We start from the raw sequence: 19608 nt of genomic DNA, 5'->3' as shown, positions 1-19608 counted from the left end.
AAACTAGCAGTGCAAGGACAGAATCAATATGTAACACAAGAACAAACTTTCATACTCTGTAAGGAAAATCTAGCTGGTTAATTGTTGTGGTTTAAAATAATACAAGTTTCTCTTTTGGGGGATGAGTTTGCTATCTAAAATTTTTCATCCAATTTGCCTTATTTAATAGGACACTTTTGCAGCATTCCATGGTTCTCTTTGTTTAAATAGAGCTGGTTCTCTTCCAGTCTTGTTTTCTTCAGGCCCCATCTTTACCTTCTAGCCTGAAGACAGACTGCTTTTTTTAATGCTCTAGTTATTCACTGCGTGAATTTAAAACCATTCTTATTTAGAAATTTTCTCTCTTGCTCGGCATCTTTCCACTGCGAAACAAATTCAAGGACTGTATCCAGAAATGTCCCATGGATTGGGCAGCCTGATTGGGCCAATACATGCCAATTTGAATTTGAGATGTCCTGCACTGAGATACGTATATGATGTTAAGAAATGTTTCAGTTCCTCCTGGAGAAGTGTTTGGAGGTCAGACAAGATACCTGAGGGAGTTTCAGATGTCACTAAACATCTGCCTAATCTCAGCTGGTCTAACCAATTTGATAAATTAATAAAGCTTCTGATCTCCATTGAGTATATGCCTATCTTACATACAGAATCCTAAATTCAGGTGTCAGAATGTGCAGATCTGAACACTTCCTTTTCTGCTATAAGATTACTTGTTTGATTTGACACCATATTTGCATAACTATGGGAAATTCCATATTTATTAACATTGAGAACAACATTTTAAATAATATATTTCCTATACGTAATGAAAGAACGGCTTGTGTTTAATTTTGGATCTGAGTATTCTTTCCAGTTCTTCACAAATTCTTTAGGATCTTTAGTAATATCCCTAAAAAGTTCAAAAAAAGGTTCTAGTTTGTTCAGGATTTTGTGTAGTACCACATAGACACACTTCTCACATATTTTATGTGTAAGATTACTTTTCATTACTTTTTAAATTTTCATTAATTTTTTTTTCCCCTGAATTTTGATGAAAATTTTTTGGGTTTAGTTCATAATCAACAGTGACATACACTTGTCATTCTTACTTATAAAAGCTGTGTTATTTGTTTGAGAGCTAATTTTGGCTTTGGTACGGAACTTTGAACCCAAATAAATCATTTTATGAATTCTGCATGACACTTGTAAGCACTTTACAAGAAGCAAAAAAGAAAAATCCATTAAATTAAACTATCTTTGAGCTTGCTAAACACAAATATTTCAGAACTTGTAGTGGTATTTGAATTTCTAAAATTTAAAATTAGTTTCCTTTGCTTCCTGAACTAGCTGACTTTGCCCTGTATTTACTCTGAAGTACATACTATTGAGATTCCTTAATCTTAATAGGAAGATCACTATCAAAGACATACTATCAAAGTTGTATTTGAAAGTCTTTCTATCCTTTCCCACCTAAGAATATGCTTTGGAAAAGAAAAAAAAAAAAAAGAAAAAAAAAATCTTGGCAGTTGTTCTTGAGATACTTTTATCTCAAGTATAGAAGAATCAATTTAATCTGTGTTCTTCAGAAAGCCTGAAAATAAGTGCAGTGACATTGTCTCCTAAGACACATAAACATAGAGTGTCTCCAGGTGAGCTAAATGGGTAGAATCTTATTAGAATCAATGGAGATCCAGCGCTTTCCATTTGTCTAAACACTGGCATTCTAATGGCACAGGTCCTGGGATAGTTTTCTGCTCTTCAGAGGAGCACAGAAAGAGTACTCCAAAGGAGCACAAGTCTTCTGCAGCTCTTGTGTCTTATCTGCTGGCTCACACATCTCTTGGACACACCATGGATCAGAAGGCTAATATCATTAGTCTGTGTTGAGGGAACTGGATGCAGGACTTTATCCTTAGGGTCACACATGTGTTGGTTTGTGGGATGGATAGTGCTCCAGTTCCCGTGACTGCTTCCACTGGATCACCACTGATTGATTAGTAGATGAGCTCAGGCAGAGGATCCCATTGCCTAAACATGAGCATTCTGTCAGGTGTCTATCAGAAACTTTTCTCCCTAGCCAACAGCTCCCTCTCTCATACACCTCTAGGGCAACTGGAAACCAACTGGGCACCTGATGTAACATAAAATTAGTTGTCTTGATCTCAGAATGAATCTCACCCCTTATACCTAAAGAAACACAATCATACAATTTACTTTTAGGTAGTTCTGCAAGGAGCAGGGAGTTGGACTCAAAGATTCCTATGAGTCTCTTCCAACCTGAGGTATTTTGTGATTCTAAATGTGTCTTTCAATCCCTGAGAATCAAGTCACTAGGACAAGCTATTGAGCTCTCCTGGTCTGGAAAAACAAGAAACCGAAATCAGGAAGACATAGAGAAAACTAGACCAGCATGGCGTGGAAAATATTTGAAACACTGCCTCTTCCTTCATCTCTGTAGAGATTAGGAAATTTTAGATCTAAATTTCTCAAGACCAGTCCAACTTGCTTAGGCATGTTAAATAGGCTTTATTGGTCGATAGACAATTGCCACTGCAAGCCAGCAAATGTTCAGCTCTGTGCAAATAATTTTCAATTAATTTAAAAACCTGACTTCTGTTAGGTCATAGAAGACAAAAATTAAAAGAAATTTAAACAGACATACGGAGACACAAGCCAGGGAAAGGAGAACCCTCATGTACAATGCCCAAGAGCAGCAGCAGCAGCCTCCCTCACAGCACAAGGAAGGGGCACTCCTGTTTGCACTCAGGGAGTTAAATCACTTCCCCTTCTCAGTAGCTTTCATGCATCAAAGCATAACATTTATAGCTGAGACAGAAAGCATTCTGATGCTGACTTTGATGAATTGAGGTGCTTTTGCTTTTGCAAGGTCCTGTCCTCTTTTCCCCTTCATTCCAAATGGCTATTTATCACTCTGAAGAATTTGTTGGCTGTGCTTTGTTTACATGTTGTCTGATCTGAAGGTTTGGTGAAACAGTAGTTTCACAGGCTCCTCATTATGTTTTATGCAGAAACAGTGGGCTGATTAATAGAGGATATGCAGCTCAGTCAGTGCAAAGAAAAATTCAAGAGTTTGCACAGAAAAAAAAAAAAAAAAAAAAAACCAAACATGACCAATCAAAACTCAGTCAAAATATATGAGTTTTCATTCTTAGCCTTGAGAGAGGAAACTTCCAGGGAAAAAATCCATAAGCGTTTTTATTCAGGGGAATAATTTTTTAATCATAAAATGATACAAAATGCTAGAATACAAATAGGTCTAATATATTTAAATTTAACTTGTTAGCAAGGAAGGCATTTTAAACATCAATGCCAAGTGTATTTTATATTTAACAATTTCTATAGAATTCATACTAATTTTAAACTTATAGGTTAGTGTGACTTTTTTGGGTTTGTTCCCCAGCCTGGATGAAAGAAAGGCATGAAGTGTAGCAGACAATAACAAGTTCAATGATTCAGTCAGTTTAGAAAATTCACTTTTGGTATAGATGTACAATCATAGATGTATGAAATCCAGATTGCCACCTCTTTCATGGCCATATCCACTATCTTCTTTTTTGTTAAATGCTTCAACAAACCTAAAAATGATATGCCAGTTATAAGAATTTAGAAAATTAACAGTGACTAAGTGAAAGGCAGTTGCTGACAAACTCCTGTTAGTAGCTAAAATTTGTAACTGTTAGCAATGTCCTTATGCTGGTTTTATTTTTATGACTGTTTCTTGCTGCTAACTGTTCCCATTTAATGCCTACTTTAACTCCCCCTAATTTATGAAACCAGGGCCTTTTGGAGTTATTTGTAGAGCAAAACAAACATACAAAAGCTAGAAGCTTTTTTTTTTTTTTTTTTTAAGAGATGCTAATATTGTAGTGTTAATATTCAAAATAAAATATTTACTATTATGTACATTTTTCTCTTGTAATAAAATGAACATACCAAAAAGTTAAATGAGGAACTTGGTTACTTCCCTTTCTGTTAACCATTTTGGCTCAGGTTATTAAATATAGATATCCAAACTCGAAAATCTTGATCAGATTGCTACTGACATGTTGATTTCTCTTGATAATACTGTTGCACTCTTTCCTTTCACTTACCCTCCATAGCTGTGACTGCCTCACTGGATGGAAAGGTGCATTTTGCACAGAAACCGTGTCAGTGTGTGAACCTGAGCATGACCCTCCACATCAGTGCCAGCAAGGCAGTACCTGTGTGCCTCTGCCTAATGGCTACACGTGTCACTGTCCTCTTGGAACAACTGGTACCTACTGTGAACAAGGTATGTCAAATGCACAGTACATTGTACACACAGTCATGTGATGTAAAAGCACAGCATTTTGCAATATATCAATTAAATGTGACATAGAGACACAAAGTACAAAATAGATTTAAGAAAGTGATGCTCCTTTCTACTGGAAAAAGTAATTTGAAGCAATGAATCGTAAGATATTGTTTCCTTACTCTGCTTATTTTTAATGTCATTTTTTCCTTCCATTTTTTCAAATCATTCAACCAAATTCAAAAGCATGATTTGTCAGACACCAAGGGGACAGGAAGCATTGTGGAGCAATGTTACAGTGCTTAGTTCAATTCCCAAGCTCTCTGTAATGAAGTATGATGGGAAATACACTTGAGATCACAGTAGTGGTACAGAAGAGGGAAACATCTGGGATTTTATCCAATTTCTACTGATGCTAATGGAGAGGTTCCTGTTGACTTCACAACCTATTGGGTAGGGATGCACTGATAATGATGGCAAAATATGCAAACATCACTGTAAAAATCTGCAAGTGAATATTCTCCCTGGCTTTCTTTCAGCATGTCACCCTCAAAGTATGTCCTCAGTTTGCAGGTTTTGCATTTCCTACCCTCGTGTACAGGAATCCTTTATTTGTTTTCTTCTCGGAGAGACTGTGCAACTGAATATTCAACAATGTGGATACACAGGTGCTACAAGATCAGGGACTTTTTCTGCAAGTGCCCAAAGTGCCTCTGTTTGTAAGGAGGTGTTGTACAGTCCACACCTTCTACAGCCCTTAGATTCATGTTAATTTTGTACAAGGTTATGTTTTGTTTTGAGAAGCTTTCTGTACAACTTTTGGAGAACTCCAGTTACTGTTAAATAGCTGCCTTTCCAAACTGCCTGACAAGGTCCAGACTCCTTTGCTGTGTGAGTTTGATGTACAAAACTGACAAGCTGAACTACATTTGACCTGATTTGCAGTCCTCACCCTATAGATGAATAGTTTTTAAATCCCATTACATGTGGAATTGGTAGGCTCAAATGAAAAAAAATATAGCTTCTGGAAAGTTAGTGTTGAATTCTTTATTCCATGTAAGAATGTGCTTGCTTTATTGCCTCTGCTGCAACAGCTGTTCAAGGCTCGTTATATGAACTTTTCAATTTTGAATTCTCATTTCAAGTGAGGTTTTCAAAAGTAATGCCATCTGGATTCAGGATATTGATCATCAGGACATGTGCTATACACAAAGCAGGTAATTAATCAGGTAAACACTCCTGTGTTCTGGTTCCAGAATACATTTGGGTCTTCTTATGATGGCCACATTATCAGTACAAAACTTATACTGGAGCAAGAGAAAAATTTACTTCTTACAGATTGTCTTTTTTGTAGTAATTCTTCACCTGGTAAACACATTAGAGGGTTCCTTTCTGTTTTATTTAAAAGCTTTCCTTTTATGAATAGATACTATGGATCCTGACCAAACTCTGTGCCCTGTATTTCACCTTACTCTATGGCAGAATAATGAATTATCATGAGATTTTTCAAAGAGCAGTTTGCACTTTTAGTGGATGGCAAATTGCTAAAAAACCAGCTGCTTATCAAGATTGAATATCTCATCTCTGGATTAATGGTGGTTATTGGAGCCAAAAGAAAAAGAGACAGAGAGCAATGAACAGCTCAAGGGACTGGGAGAAAACAAAGGGTAATTAAAGGATGAGGACTAATGAATGTACCAGAAAGAAGGAAAAAAAATGAGAAGACAGAAGAGATTTATGAGGCAAAAAAAGTGCAGAGTAGAATAACAAAGGGTAAGAACAAACAAGGGTTTACCATATATTAGAATAACAAAGGGTAAGAACAAACAAGGGTTTACCATATATTAGCAACCAGTAATGACTGTACAAGAGTAAGGATTGCACAGGAAGAGGTCAGGTGAAGAGAAAAGATGAAGCAATAGGGGTAGAACTACAATAATAAACAAGAGTATTCTGAACACAATTATTAAGGGTACTCAGGCATATGCCAGGCATGCCACCAATAAACAAGCACTAACTTGTTTGGCAAAGACTAAAAATGTTTGAGGTTCATTATTAACTATGTACATGAGAGATGAAAGCAGATGAGCAGATGAGGATGATGCTGTTCTTAACTGTGATGGTCCTGCTTAGATCATCAGCTCAAGCCACCAAGGATGCAATGACTGTCAGCACAGAGATAGGGTACATTATGGATAAACTTTAGATGTCGGAGCTCCACTAGCAAGTGTTCTGTGGTTGGAAAATTAAGTTAGAACAAGATTAAACTCAGGGAGAGAAAGATCAGTTAAAGAACATAGTTTTAAGAGCACTTATGGCCTGAGACTCACAGGACTAACTCAATTAACTCACAATGATCATTGCCAATATGTAAATTGAGCAATATTCTCAGGAGGTTGCAGAAAGATGTGTGTTATTTCATGTTTCAAAGGAAATAGAAGAAATCAACCCACTCAACAAAGAGAAGGTAGCAGTTTCAATTACTTTGCCTTTCCCATAGGCTGTGCACAACTAATTCATATTCAGGGAGTAGTGCAGTGATATTTTGTGGTCTGAAATGTAGAGAGAAAATATTTCATTGTATATTTCAACCTGACAAAGAAACTACCAGGACTTGCTTTTCTCAGAGAAAGATCAAGAGGATCAGCAGGTAGGCAGCATCCTGGTCACTGACAAATAGGAAGATGCCTGTGAAATTTAAGACCAGTTTTGGGAAGGCAAGAATCCATAATGAGCACTAGGAAAGAAGGACAGGGCTGTAATTTAGATCAGAATGGGCCTAAGAAATAAAGCCTTGTCATGCAAGGCAGAGTAATACACTTGTTCAAGAACTTAAAACTCCACTTCTTGGGTGCTCTGTGTTGTCCAAACCCATTAACACTCATAAAACAAGAGTGTTAGGTTTCTAAAGGTAACACTGATATAAACAAACAAAAATATTATTAATTTATACTTCCAGAAACAAAAGCGTTTGTAATGAAATGGGAAGGAAATGGAAGATTTATGGAGGAGTCTTTTATACTTGGTGTTAACATTGCCCTTTGGGCTCAAACCACTTCCAAGACTGTGACACATGAAGCAAATCATGCTGTTCCACTGGTTTGAAAAGGTCACAGCTGTGACAGTAACACAGCAAAGCCAGCACAGCTTCTGAGGTGCATAAATGACAACCAAACATTGCCATGATCAGGCCCAGCATTAATTCATAGTTAGCACTCCCATAACCACAAGCATTAGGAATATGGGGAAGTAATTTATCTAGGGTTTTTTAAAAGGAGTTATGTTTCCATGACATCAAAACACGATGTTAATAAAATCTTTTGGTCATTTCACTTAAAGTTTGCAACTGAAGCACCAGACAATTCCAACTTTCCTTCTGATAAGGAAGTGAAGCTTCAGCCTGCAGCAGCATAATAATTTAGTTGTTTCAATAACACATTGTATTCAAAATCAACAAGAGTTTCCAGTAATTTGTCTGGGGAGTCTCCTGCATGGCTTTGCACACCAAATTCCATCTTATTCTATTTGTGCCAATGAATACTTTGGTAATTGGATCCCTCAAAGGGTTTCAGATGAGGGAGAAGTCTCTAAGGACCTGCTTTTTTCAGTTCCCCTGCAAGTACACAGTAGACCTGTTGGTTTCACTGTGATTATTACTGTGAGAAACAGTGGCCAAGATCAAATGTCAAGGATGATTCTTGCTGAGAAAGAAGGAACAGTGTAAAACACTTTTTGCAGCAGGTAGTTTGATTATACAGCACATTTTGACATATGTAAACACAATATCTTTTTTCATAAATAGTAATTATTAAGGCATATGAACATTAAAATTAGACATTATTCATAATTACAGTCTGCAATTATAGTCTAATTTTTATTAAATTCTATCTTAGCATCTTATTCCTCTCATAAGAACTGTGTACCTATGTGAGACCAGTAATCCTGTCTCCAGCAGTGGCCAACAGTGGAGGTTCAGAGAAAAAATTAACACAGCAAGTATATATAACATCTCCCTGAAGCACTCTTTTAGCATCTAAATATTTATGACTTGCCTTTTTCCTTTTTTTTTTTCTTGCCATTTATCTTAATGGATAGAATAAAGTCTCCAATCTTGTCATAAACAGTATCACCAAAGGCTATGAAAAATTTGAAAAAAAAAAATTTAAGTCAATGTAGTTCCTCTTACATTTCATTACACACTGAGATATATTTACACATAAGACAGAGTTTCTATAGGTACTGAGCATATTTATTTCCCACATAATTTTGTAGAGGAGTGAAGAAGACCTATAATTTCAGATTTGTTAATTGTGAGATAACAGAGACTGATAATGTTCTCATTTAAGGGGCCAGCAATGTAATATTTGAAAGATTCCATAGATGGCACTATTGGAGAACACTTGCCACTGGTGAAAATAAACAGAGTTTTTATCACAGTATTTCTATTTTAAATTTTAAAATTTTATATTATTCAGCAGTTTTCTTTAGCAGGAATAGTTTGTGCCACAAATGTTCAAAAAATCTATTATGATAGTTTTTCTTGACTTCAAGGCATTACAACAGAATGCGACTGCCTTTTTCACAAAGAAACAAGTTAATAACTAGATTTCTTTAACTGTATATTAGTCTCTGAATTCCACAGCTACGAATACTGCCTGTCAATGTACAACTCTTGAAGAACTGAAAGAAAATGGAAAGAGCCTTCATGGTTCCATCCTAGGTTTAATGAGATATTTGTCAAACAATAAAGCCATTTCCTTGATGAACACAGGGCGAGTTACTTCCTTGGGCCATGTTTATTCAGCTCAAGTCAAATTCCTAGATATCATTTTAATGTCAAATTCCATTATTCTGGTATAAATATATAGCAAGTTTTTGAAAATACCTGACAAACTGACAGAAATAAAACCCCTTGACTTTGAAATAATTTTTATTGCAAATATTTTTTACTTTCTACATAGTATAGAATGTTACTTGACATATTTTGACTGATATTGTAAGATAAATTAATTCACAGTACAACTTAGCTCTTTACATGACAAGACACCTTACATTTTCAGTCAAGCACACATACATGTATACATATATTGGGTTCACCTGACAATGCAGTTAGACTTGCACAGTCTTTTTAATAGTTATCATTTGGAAACATTTGTTTCCATGTTTAACCACAAGGACAATTTTTTATTAAGGCATAGTGACTATTTTCCCTATTGTCTTTTAGTCATTTAAGCAACGCTACTCCCATCAATCTGATTTCCAGTGACATTTTTTGAAAACTTGTGGCAACAGGAGAAAATCTTTAAAAAGTAGCCACAGCATGCATATTGCAGAAGGATAAAATGTGTTGTCTAAATTTTACCTGAAAAGCAATCTAAGCTTTAAAGTTTATCATTAAGAGTCTACTAAACTTAATATTCATGGCAGGCACAAGGGAACATGCATTTCTAATATTTATCTATGTAATTTTAAATGCCCAGAAGAATAAAATGAGTTACCTACTCAAATACTTCATATATAAACCCAAGTGGAAGACATGTATGATAAAATGAAGATGGTAATACCCTCCACACCAAGTCAGCCATGTCATCATGGGATGTGATGTCCCAATAAATATTCAATGATCTACTTACCATTCCCTCCAGTGACCCAGCTGAGTAAGAACAAGATCCAGCCAGCTAACTGGCACTTAGCAGGATGACTCTGAAATTACTTAGACTTTCTCTATGAGCATGAATGGTATGCTGGAAACGTGCTTGCCACCTTACTTTGTGACGGTGTTCAGAGTTAATTAGTTAGGTAAGTAGGTAGGTAGTTAATTGTGAGAACTGTTTTTAAAGGCAAAGCACCTAGATTTAAGTGACTAAATGTGAGTTAAATATATCAGTTCTTATTATGAGTTTAAAGCTTTGAGAACATTTCTCAGTCCATAGGGATGGAGCTGGTGTCTGGTCTCAAAGACAGCTTTGCTGAGGAGCCCCAGCAGGAGTTTTCTCCTGCATTGCTTCAGGAGCAGCTTTAAATACCCCATGGTCCTGTGCTGAACTACAGTGTAGCAGCATCAAGATCCACTTGATATTGGACCCTGACTCACAGACTGATTTGCAGGCTGGACCTTAACAGCTGCCTCATCACTGTGGAACTGATGTGTCACTTGCCCTAGCTCAGCTTTTAGGTGTGGGGAGGCTTGATCAGGCTCTACCAAGTGAAAAAAATGAGCCAGACATGGCTTTTTCTATGTCTTTCGTTATTAGGTCCTCATTCCTTTGAGCAGTGACTCACATTTCCTTTCTCTTTCTTGTTGGAAGCTGGAACAGATTGCCCAGAGAGGCTGCAGAGTCTCCATCACTGGAGATATTCAAGAACTGTCAGGACACAATCCAGTGTCATGGGCTCTGGGATGAACCTGCCTGAGCAGGGAGGTTGGACCAGGTGATCCACTGTGGTCCCTTCCAACCATGCTGTGATTCACTGTAACATCATCATAAACTAGAATTCAGCTTAGAAAACGAGCCATTAATCAGGCACAGAATAGAAGTATTTGTTTAAATGTCTGTTGTAGTTACAATGCATCCCACGGTTCTAAGTGTTCTGTTATTATTGCAGTAGTTAGACAGCAAAGGTCCTACCAATATAGCTTGTAGGATCAGCAAAGGCATCCATTTACCTCATTTGCTTTAGCACAGAGTTTCTCAGGAGTAAGAATATGTAGCACAGGTGTTGTCTTGTGCAAGTTTAGCTGAACTTCTTATTTTCTTATCTTAGATGAAAAATAAAGTTTGCTGCCAAGAAAACAACATTAGAGTACTTCAGCCTCTGATGTGTTAGTTTTGTATATGCCTGCCATAAAAGAAAATTGAAAAGCTTAAATTATCATATTCTTCACCTTAAAAATTTGTCTGTCTATAGATGGAATTTTGCAAAGATGAAATTTCATGCTGCTCATCTCTGTGCACTTTGGTAGAGTGAATGCGTTCTGTTTTGGGATATGGCTACACATATGGGTTCCACACACCTGTCAAATCAGATTTTTTCCATGGATGTAATCAGTACTTACAGGATCTACAGGCCATCTGCAAGAAAATTTTAAGTCATTCTAATACTTCCTATAGTTACTCCTGCTGCATTGTGGCAGAACATTTTATTTTCTGACACTTTAAGATACATTTATGGGGAATAAGCCTACTTTTTGAAGATAATGAAAATGAAATATTTGCATCTTAGAAGTTCCAGAATGAAGTATATTAAATAGAGTATTGTATTTGATATCTATAAATCAGGATAATACCTCCTTAGTAAAGAATTCTGACATCTGTTGCTGAAGCTGTGGGTCTTATTTTTTAATACTCTATCTGTAACATGAAACCATGGACTTAACTCTTTCTCTGAGTGATACTATAAAATCACCTTTATCTTTGTTCTCTGTCTTTGCTTCAAGGCTTTTTATCACAGCAATCTTCCTTTCATTTCCCTCCCAATGACAAGAAATGTAGCATTTCAATCCTGCTGATTTTGCTCTCACACTAGTCATTGTCCAGGCTTCCTCCATAAGCAGCAAAGAATTAACTACACTGATAAAGTGGAACTGAATCTGCCATAGAGACTTTCAGATAACTCATAATACACTTTGCCTAAGGTAACCTTTTAAGCAGCAGCATATTTTCATGTCAGATTGACCACTGTGGCACAGTTCCTCCACATGCAAGTCTCACTGTGCAAAAATCTGCTAAGAGGAGACTGAATTACAAATGATGCATGAAGAAAAAATTTCTATGTACAAAATGAATTATTATTACTGATTTTTTTTTTAAATAGGAAGATTACAGTATAGGGATTGTATCTTTAACTCTTAATGGAGAGCCTTGTCTTACCTACTGAAATAAAAATCCATATGGAATAATAAGCAGTACTCTGTCTTTTGTACCTGATAGTGTCTATAAGTTTTAGTGGAGTATAGCACCAAATCTATTTAGCAAGTTTTATTACTATTTATCATCCAGGGTAATTGCTATTCTTTTATTTGTGTGAACTTTTAAGTATAGATGTAAGGAACTTCATACTTTTGACATTATGTAATATATCACTACAGACACTGCCTAGCCTTAATAGGATGCATAACACCTATTATGATACTTAGAATGGGAGTGATTGGAGAATATATGAATACATTCAACAACAGCTCATCAAAAGCCTGATTCTGATCATTCAAGTATTTAATAAATCCATTATATTTGATACTTCAGTGATTAAAACTTACTTTTAGACTTACTGAGATTTTGTGCCAACAATCCCAAGTACCGTCCTCAGAAATATTATCTGTAACCTACCAGGGGGAATTAATAAAAAGGTCAACTGTGCAGTTACTGGCCATTCAAGAGGTATCTTCAGGTCAAGTTACACTGATAACAAGTGAGAGATCTGGATCCTCTATAGTGATGCATCTGCCTGCTGGACACTGTCCACCAGGGACACCTTGAGCCCTGTTCTCAGGGCGGTGCTGTGACAAACAGACAAATCACAAGAGCTTGCAGCATGCTGGCTGTACTCCAGCCTAGTAAGTGAGACTCATCTGTGATAGCCAGTATAAGGTGCAGCTCGGTGGTGAGTGGGTTCCCCAGCAGATGATGTGCAGAAAACTTGAGTGTGGAAAGATAGCAAAAGGTATCACAAAAGAATGCACTTCAAGGTCCTGTAGGTATATTTGACTGAGAGCAAGTTACTATAAAACAATGAAATTAGGAGCACCAAAATGAGGAAAGATGTTGGTCTCTTAGAACAGAAACAGCACAGCTTCAGCTGGGAAATGCAGAAGTGAGAAGGGAACACATACAACTCAGGCATTTAATACTGCTGTTTAAATAGTAAAAACGGTTTGTCACACACAGGTCTAATTACACCCTGCACATCTAAGTAGCTTGATTTATTCCAGAGAATGCACAAATACAGTAAACTAATAACTACATGATCATGAATTAGCTAATAACTAACAGGATTAGAGAGATTACTTACAAGATCATGTAGTTACATGACCAGGAGGAATGGCTTCAAACTGAAAGAGAGTAGGTTGAGATTAGATATTAGGAAAAAAATCTTTGAGACTGGTGAGATACTGGAACAGTTGCCCAGAGAAGTTGTACATGCCCCATCCCTGACAGTGCCCAAGATCAGGCTGCATGGAGCCCTGAGCAAGCTGATCTAGGGGAAGATGTCCCTGGCCATAGCAGAGGAGTTGGACTTGGATGATCTTTAAGGACCCTTCCAGGCCAACCCATTCTGTCATTCTTTGATTCTATGATAATTATATCTCAAATATGCAATGTTGTTACAGTGGGGAAAATTGGAAATTGTTTCAAGTCACACTAACATTACAGAAAGGTATAATAATTTATCAGCTGACTGAAGACAGTTCAACCAGCCTGATATTTTAAGTGGTGAATGAACAATCAGCATTGAGAAAAAAGATAAAACAGAATGATTAAGTTGTGTATAGCTCAAAAGTGTACATTGTATTCTAACTGTAACTTTGTGAGTGTTCTCCTCCACTATAAGATAGGATGATTTGAATTACAGAACATCTCAATATGATTATCCTAAAAACAAATTTCAGCAACAATTAATGAACACTTCCCACTTAAAAAGTACATTCTTGCGACACAAAAAGCAGCTCATTACAAATCCTCCACTAGGATTATGATCTGTATGGTGAGAAAATAAATGTTTACTTTGACTCCTGCAACAGTATTTTGCATTTCAATTTTTAAACAATGTGGAATTTACACCTATATGTATTTGAAAATGAATGCTAACAAGATCACAATTATTTTGCATTAGAACTCCAGCCTTGATTGTTGAGGAAAATAAGGCACCCAGAAGACAATGGCATTGATTTGCTATTATCTAAGTTTTATTTTGTATCTAGGTTATTTTTATTCTCTGAAAAGGGAAGAATTGGAAGTATTATGTGCAGTATTTAAATACTATACAAAATAACTGGTTCCATAATAATGCAGTCCTCTAAAAATATCTCTCAGAAGACATTTCCTCTTGTATTTTTCAGATATTTCCATTAGTGATGCATCCTTCAGAAATAATGAATCATCATGGATGTCATTTGCACCCTTTTATATCCGGCATAAGACCCATATTAAACTGCAGTTCCAGCCTCTCTCTCCAGATGGTATCCTGTTCTACACTGCTCAGCATTTGGGTATTCAGTCAGGTAAGGGGATTCCAGCTTGCTGCTATCATACAGCCAGGTACTTTTCTGAAAAAGAAAGGGAGTTCATTGGGGTGATTCAGGCATTCAGCCTCTGTAACTCATTGCCCATGGTGGCTTATCCACCATGGGTTTTATCCCAGATCATAGAATATTAGGGGATTGGAAGGGACCTTAAACATCACCTAGTCCCAAGTCCCCTGCCATGGGCAAGGACACTTTCCACTAGACCAGGTTGCTCAAGGCTTTATCCAACCTGGCCTTGAACACTACCAGACATGGGGCATCAAAGACCTCCCTGGGCAACCTGTTCCAGTGTTTGCTGTCTAACCACCCTCGCAGTAAAATATGTCTTCTTCCTAACATCTACCCTAAATTTCCTCTCTTCCAGTTTGTACTCATTACTCACTGTGCTGTAGTTCCTGACAAAGGTCCTCTCCGGCTTCCTTGTAGCCCCCTCAGATACTGGAAGGTTGCTGTAAGGTCCCCACACAACCTTCTCTTCTCCAGGCTGAACAGCCTCAACGTTCTCAGCCTGTCTTTGTAGGGGTGGTTCTCCAGTCCTGTTATCAACATTATGGTCTTCCTCTGGACTAGCTCAAATAATTCCATGTCCTTCTTATTCTGGGGATACCAGAACTGTATTGTACAATTGAACTGTGAATAATCAAGTTCATAAGAAAAAAAAAAAAAACCTGCAAAACCAAAGTTTTAGATAGTCCAAAGCCACCCAGTACTTAATGAACTTATTTAATGATTCAGGAAAGCATTTCCCCCTGAAAGTAACTACAGTCAGGTTTTTAGACTTTACACTAATATTCTTACTTTGGGGAGGTGGCCAAGTGTTTTAAATGACCAAAACCAAAGCAATATAAAAACTGATCAAACATGTTAAGTGAAAGTGAACAGAGTGAATGAGACTTCTCAGAAGGATAGCTTTTTATTATATGTTGAAAAGTGTGCTGGTGCAGCATGTAAAACATGCAAGTTCTGCATTTCCCAGATATGCAGAGTGACAAATCTAAATAAAATATTAATAGAAGTATTTAAACTTTAGTAAGTTAACACTCCAAAACTTCATATCAAGAAAACATAGTTTGATAGTGTAAGTACATTCTAAAATTTAGTCCTTAGGGTGTATATTTTTTGTAATTATTAAGATACTCAATTGCATTTAAATGGTGATTGCAGATTTTCAACAGAAGCATTATGTGTCATCCATAACATCATCTTAGAGCAGATTTTTCACTTGTATTGAGCAGTAGGTTATGCAAAAATGATGCTTCATATGAACAACAAAATTACTGATCATGTGTTTTTTCATTCCTTTGTTCAAAGTCTAAAGCTCTAAGATATTTAAATGAACATATTCAGCCACAAATTCATATAAACACAAATATGCCAAATGTACCAGCACCTTACTGTGTACACAGATGTTTTAACAGGTCCATAATGCATCATACACTGCTGATACCTCCTGTTTGCCCTATTCTAATTGCAACTACATACAGAGAAGAAGCTTCAAAGAAAAATATATGGAGCATCTGTAATAAAAATACATGTATTAGCAAAGAGCTCTGTCTTCTATAATGAATCTTTTATAGTTCTATCACTTACAGGCCAAATTCTGAGATTCTTGGTGAATTGTTCTCTCCTACATAAACTAAAGCATTACATGGGCCATGAAAAATAGAAGAAAAAAAGGATCTCTCTCAAAAAGAATAGTCAGAGGTCATGGAAGCTAGCATATAATGAAATTAAATACCTCTTGGGAAGCATCAAAGAGAAATATAAGTATGTTTAACTTGGGCCAGGAGTGGTGTAGTCTGAGCATGGCCTCATTCTCTTGCCATTCCTGAGTGTTTACTTTGCACAGAAAAGAACATTTTCTTTCAATCACTTTCTAGAATCATAGCAATTCCATTTCAAAATAAAATTCCTCTTATATAGAGGGATTTATTTACAAATTTCTTACTTCCACTTTCACTGTCCTCAAGTTTTGAAAGATTCAGGAAAAGCTAATCGCCTGGCTTTTTATTTTTGTCTTCATATAATCCTGTCAAATCCAGGCCAGAATTAGATTGATTTAAGACTTAGAAGTATTCTTAGCAGCCAGCAGATGAGATAGAGCTTTCTGCTGAGGATTAGTTTAGAAAGCACTTCAAATCAAGCTGCTTCTTCTAGACAGTTATGTAAGATTTAATAAATTAATTGCTGAAATCACAGGATTTTGTTTCTAAAAATCCCTTTTAATAAGAAATAATTAGTTGGGTTTTTTTTCCTCACTAGGCAATGCTGGTTTCTTAAAAGAAATGAGCTGACTATGCAGCTAATTCAGCAATGATACTGAGTAGCACAGTTATATATCAGCTTGGTTTGTCACCCACACAAACACTACACTGGGACTTTTCCTTCAGGGACATGTCCCACAAAATAATCCTTCCATCATTAAAAATAAGATCACATCTTTAGTAGGTGAAGAAAAAAACATGAGACTTCTGTTGAAACTTTTTCTTCCAGCTTGGTTATTTCCAAAGAACATGACAAAAACTTTTAGAAAGAGCAAGTCTCCTTACTTTGAAATTGATCTGCTGGTACCAGCTTCTACTCCTCTAGCTCCTTCTCCAGTGCACACACTTAAACACCTCACAGACTGGCATAAAATGGAAAACATCCTGTGAATCAATTAGCCTAATTTCCTGTAATTGCCAGTCATCCATTTAGTTGCTTTGTCAATGATTTCTGAATGTGCATCATGAGTTTAGGTATGGTACTACTGATTTCTGCAGGCCCTAAGAAAATAATTTCCAAAGATTTACAACATTTATGTAGCTAGCAATATTAATAATAAGATGGGGATAAAACCCAACCCAACATGTGAGTTGACTTCAGAAACTTGAAGATAGAATGACAAGGGGGCTTTCTTCCCATCTTTGACTATTTGCTCCATGCACTGCTTCTGGGCAAGGTCTCTGCAAACACTGTGGAACTCACGTGGAGTCCAGCACATTGTAGAAAGCCAGCTCAACTTCACATTTTCTCAAGGGCAGTACATCCTATTTTTACCAATGAAGGCGTGAGACTCCTAATGATTAAACACCCTTTAATTCAGGGCTTGCTGGATGCCCACCAAGTGCTTTAACAATGTATATAATTCAGTCCATTTACACAGCAACCACTCCATATACTTGGAGGCCTTGGCACTCTAGGTAAAAGACAGTTTAAAAGGAGCCTTGCTTTTTTGTTCAATCATAGCATTACTGAAAGTTTAGATTTGTTATCAGAAATGGAACATGCCATAGACTGCCTGCATTATTCCAGAGTTCAGGCCAGGGTGATGGAAAGGTTTGCTCCCCAAAGAGATGAGAACGAACAGTCATGCTAAGAATGAAGTCAGGTCAATAAACAGAATGGGGTGACTCATGCTAAATTTAACACTCAACATTTGCAACAGCAGTTCTCTGCCCCTCTTTAGCCAGATTGTTACTTACCTTGTCTGAAAAACATAAAAACTTAAACTCCTGATATTTAAGGCATTTCAGTTTATAAATCTGTAACATCAGAATAAGAGAATGCCTGTATAAGTGCCTGATGTCTGCACGACTTTATAAAACATTGCTTATGATGAAAACTGAATCATGGAACTGGAATAAAATCTTCTGGAAATATTCAGAACTTCTATATACCTAAAAGACAGGACTATTATTTTCCTAGTCAGAAAGAAACTGATCATCCACTCACATTTAAAATAAGAACTTGAGTGGTTAAGTCTTTACTCCTTGCAGCCATATTTCCTTAGCTGACAGGGACATAACTTCTGCTTTGTTACTAGCTTTTGGAATCATTTGTATGGACTAAATCAGCAGTGTAGGAAGCAGAACTGCCAGTCAGCTATGTGACAGAACAGATATCCCCACTATCTTGAAATCTACTGCATATGAAATGTTACTGTTACAAATTTGACACTGGCAAGCAAACCAAAAAGGTCTGGCAAATTGAGGCTGCTCAAGAAGTTGGCTCCTTCCAGCTACCAAAATCTGCCAGGATGACAGTGGTGACCAATCACAGTAAGTTTCTTCACAACGAAGAAACACACTTTGGAAAGGTGAGGCTGAATAATCTAATCTACAAATAGACAAGTGCCCACCCCTTGTAGACACATGGGCATCACTATCTGCAAGGTTTCTCTGGATCCCAGCTACTCCCTTCCTGCTATGCGATGGTGCTCCAAACTGAAGCTGGACTCTACCTGTGGGCACACTGATTTTTTACATGGTTTGAGAAATGTACAGGCTTGACTTGACATCAGTTTTCAGTCTTGCATGAGCTGTGACATGGAACTCCACAGATCGAGCAGAATAAATTATAATAATCCATGAAAGCGTATCTATCCATAGGTAGCTCCTTTGCATGCACATAGGTGCACACTGGCCATGGTCACCCCTAGGTAAAGATCAAGTCACAACAGCTGCAACAAGCTCCTTTACCCCGTCAGACAGCTGGTATCTGACAGCATGCACACATTCAGACAAGGGCAAAGACAAGGCTAACAAATTTAAAGGCAGGCAGTTTCAACCATGTCGACATATTACCCAGCTGGCAATTAACAGCAGAAGTTGCAGAGGGTGGGAATAAGGCTTATTTCTGTTCTTCATCCCCTCATTTTACCCCTTTATAGCCCTTCCTTTTCTTCCCTGTATTCTCTCCTTGGCCTTGGGCCTTATTCTGGCTACTGGAAATGCTCAGGAGGCACATGAAGGACACATGTTGGTCAGTTACGTTTCCTCTCAGGTGGACGCCACAGTGCATCACCTTCCTTGGCCACAAGGAAGAATTCAAAATTTGACAGTAAGACTAACCAATCTGTTGAAGAGACTTACATACAAATTCATAGTCGTAGCAAGCTGAAAAATCTTGTGATGCAATCAGAATTCATCATAAGAAGTCATATGCGAAGATACTATTACAGATAATCCAGATCTCACAGAAGCAGTTGGATGTACTTTTAGGAGACTTTTCATTATCTCCCGGTTTTAGGAACTGACTGCTCAAGACACAGGGCTGACAAGCCTTCTGGGAATTCTGACATCTGATATGGGAGCAAGTGAGGCTTGTACAC

The 19608-nt window shown here is 37.1% G+C and overlaps 1 protein-coding gene across 1 annotated transcript in view; it reads left to right on the top strand.

The window, feature by feature from the left end:
* EYS (eyes shut homolog) overlaps positions 1-19608 on the top strand; it is a 718715-nt gene that overhangs the window by 694537 nt on the left and 4570 nt on the right. Inside the window, exons 46-47 of the mRNA XM_066314978.1 lie at positions 4101-4273; positions 14331-14492. Of these exons, the coding sequence (XP_066171075.1) occupies positions 4101-4273; positions 14331-14492 (335 nt within the window). The remainder of the gene's footprint in view (positions 1-4100; positions 4274-14330; positions 14493-19608) is intronic.

This window comes from Sylvia atricapilla, chromosome 3 (genome assembly GCF_009819655.1).
Source record: "Sylvia atricapilla isolate bSylAtr1 chromosome 3, bSylAtr1.pri, whole genome shotgun sequence".
NCBI classification, from domain to species: domain Eukaryota; kingdom Metazoa; phylum Chordata; class Aves; order Passeriformes; family Sylviidae; genus Sylvia; species Sylvia atricapilla.
The sequence above is the reverse complement of the archived record's forward strand: the minus strand, read 5'-3'. Positions and strand labels throughout refer to the sequence as shown.